The sequence below is a fragment of the Nylanderia fulva genome, unplaced genomic scaffold (assembly GCF_048542155.1).
Source record: "Nylanderia fulva isolate GAGA-0341 unplaced genomic scaffold, ASM4854215v1 Scaffold128, whole genome shotgun sequence".
Lineage (NCBI taxonomy): Eukaryota > Metazoa > Arthropoda > Insecta > Hymenoptera > Formicidae > Nylanderia > Nylanderia fulva.
The window spans coordinates 82,932-85,865 of record NW_028189496.1 but is presented as its reverse complement, the minus strand read 5'-3'; the positions used below and the strand labels follow the sequence as shown (position 1 = coordinate 85,865).

At 46.0% G+C, this 2,934-nt stretch overlaps 1 protein-coding gene across 1 annotated transcript; it reads left to right on the top strand.

The window, feature by feature from the left end:
- Nucleotides 1-1,538: 1,538 nt before the first annotated feature.
- Nucleotides 1,539-2,555, top strand: LOC114934165 (uncharacterized). Its single transcript, XM_029306806.2, has one exon. The coding sequence runs from the start codon at nt 1,539-1,541 to the stop codon at nt 2,553-2,555; it is 1,017 nt and encodes a 338-aa protein (XP_029162639.2).
- The last annotated feature ends 379 nt before the right edge of the window (nt 2,556-2,934 follow it).

Below are 2,934 nucleotides of genomic sequence, written 5' to 3'. Positions count from 1 at the left end.
GGTTTAGATCCTTATCAAATGCAACCCTAAAACATAATTGTTTTACAAATAATTACAACTTTCAGAACCATTAAAATCTTAAAAACTTACAATTAGCAATGTATTAATTACAATGATCAAAGGTAATTAATATAAAATCAATATTATCATTAATTTGGTTGATCACGCAATTTTTTTACTGTCAAATGACAAATTTCACACAGATAACATCGAATTAGTTAAAAGAATCTTAGGAAATAATTGTTTTCCGTCAAATCTAGTTAACCGTATTATTAAAAAACGGTTAATGTATTTACACCGAGTTAAGGACAGTGAGGAACTACACAAGACAGAGGTTCAAACTTTGACGCGTTATCTTGCATCACATTACCTTATATTAAACATCTCAATAGAAACATAAGGAATGCTCTCTCTAAATGCGGTTTGAAGGTTTTATATACGGTACCCAAAAAATTAAATAAGATCATTAAACGTGGAAAAGATTTGATCTTGAAACTCAACAGAACGGAGGTCGTATATAAAATTGATTGTAAGAATTGCACTTCCTCATATATAGGGCAAACAAAGAGACATTTAAGCACACGCTTAAAGGAACATAAAAATAATATAAAATTGCATGAATCTAATTTTAATAAAACCAGAGGTTGAACCGTTTACATCTAATAAACGAATAATACTTGTCCAGTTTTGGTTGTCCATATTAATAAAAAACCTCATATTCTAGAAAATATAGTACATTTTATATACCCACGTAGGTATCCTGATAAAACATAAAACTCATAATGACATCATTATAAACTTAAGTTACTTAAAAGTCATTTTGGAAATATAATAATGATAAATTTGTTACATGTCTCATTTCATACATTTTTGGCTATGTTTTGGTGACTTATTTATGATATTGTGGCGATTATATCGTCACATGCTTCCCCAAAAATATTAGCAAGAGAACACGTATACGAATACGGACACGCACGCATACGAAAAGGATAGAGAGACAAATAAACATAAATAGAAATAAATATAACAGACGAGACGAAAGACGAAAAACATCGTGACGTTAGAGACAAAGAAATTAAACATAGAGAAAGTTCGCGAAGCCTCTCGAAGCCGATCGAAGGGCGTTTTGAGGCGAACGAGAAGTAGAATATTTTTACATGCGAAAGATGAGTTCGCTACCGACAGTCGCCGCGTACAGTCACACTATATCCGCACGGTCTTTCTTTATATATTCCTGTATCGAATTTTAACGTGTGCATTTGAGAAACATATTAGTGATATCTGCAAATACTCTCTCTCACATCATTATTAAATTCCCGCCTCGTATCGTTCCTCCAAATTCATCGCGATGCGCGTAATAAATACCAAAGTGGTGACGTCCCGACGTGATCGCGAACGAGCGGGAATTCGCGATTCTTTGTTCGTGTGAAAGCAGTACATTTTTTAACTTTTTTATTATTGTGACGACGAGTGAGACGATTTATCCGATCGTACACGAGTGAGACAGTGACCAGTGGCGAGTAAAAAAACAATTTGACATGGTGGTGACACGAGACGAAGAAACGGGCGCTCCGCTGCCGGAGCCAGAAGCACGAGCGCTGGAGCAGCCGCGACTCCATGGAATGCCGATGAACCTGCTCGGGATGCAACCGGCGAGATACGAGCAGCCGCCAGGGTATTTTTTACCCGCTCCTGAGGTGAGCCGCGTAGGCATGCGGATGCCAGAGTTCACGCCGTCAGACCCTGAACTCTGGTTCAGTATCGTCGACCGGAGTTTCCAAGCCGCCGGAATCACGGTCGACGCGACTAAATTCGGATACGCGCTGACGGCCATCGGACCGCGTCATACAATCGAAGTGCGCGATATTATCATGAATCCGCCCGCGGAACGTGCATATGATACTTTGAAATCGGAATTGATCAAACGGCTCAGCTTGTCGCAGGAGCACAAAACACGTAGACTCCTCGAGCACGAGGAAATCGGAGACCGAAAGCCGTCGCAGTTCTTGCGGCACCTGCGCGGTCTCGCCGGAAGTGCCGTGGGCGACCAGATTTTACGAACGATCTGGCTGAGTCGGCTGCCGGCGTATATACAGCCGCATTTAGTGACGCGAACCGGGGACACGCCAGAACAATTAGCGGACATCGCGGACGCGATAATCGAGGCGACCCGGGCGCCGGTGTTCCAAGTAGCGGAGGCAGCGAGAGCCGTAACGCCTCAGGGACAGAACGCAAGTGATCCCGCGTCTCTGGAGGCGAAATTCGAGGTGCGCCTGGCGCAAATGCAGCTGACAATGCAGCGGGAGATCGCGGAGCAGATGGCGGCAATCCGAAAATCCATCGAGGCGATCGGCAGCGAGCGCTATCGAGGAGGTCGCGATGACGACCGACGTCGTCCGCGTTCGCGTTCGCGTTCGCGCCCGCGCGCGCGATCGGGAGGTCGCGATCCGCCGGCCAGTGGTATGTGCTGGTACCACTGGCAATTCGGGGCGGACGCTAGACAATGCAGAGCACCCTGCTCGATGCAGCAGGGAAACGCGGGGGCCGGTCGCTAGTGGCGGCGAGCGACTCAGGCCACGGAACGCGACGCCTGTTCGTGACTGACGCGAGCTCTAAAGTGACTTTTTTAATCGACACGGGTGCGGATCTCTGCGTGTACCCTCGAAAGATGGTTCGAGGTCCACGACAGAGATCCACCTACGAACTTTCGGCCGCCAACGGTACAACGATTTTTACTTACGGGACGGAAACCCTACAATTGAATTTCGGATTACGACGGGCGTTTTCGTGGCGGTTCGTGGTCGCGGACGTCTCGAGACCGATAATCGGCGCCGATTTTCTGGCGCACTACGGACTCCTGGTGGACCTACGCGGGTCGCGTCTCATCGACCAAGTAACTAGTCTAACCGCGCGTGGACGTTGCATCCAGTGTGA

What these genes read in the sequence shown, in the direction of transcription:
- LOC114934165 (XM_029306806.2), top strand. Translation starts at nt 1,539, where the DNA reads ATGGTGGTGACACGAGACGAAGAAACGGGCGCTCCGCTGCCGGAGCCA.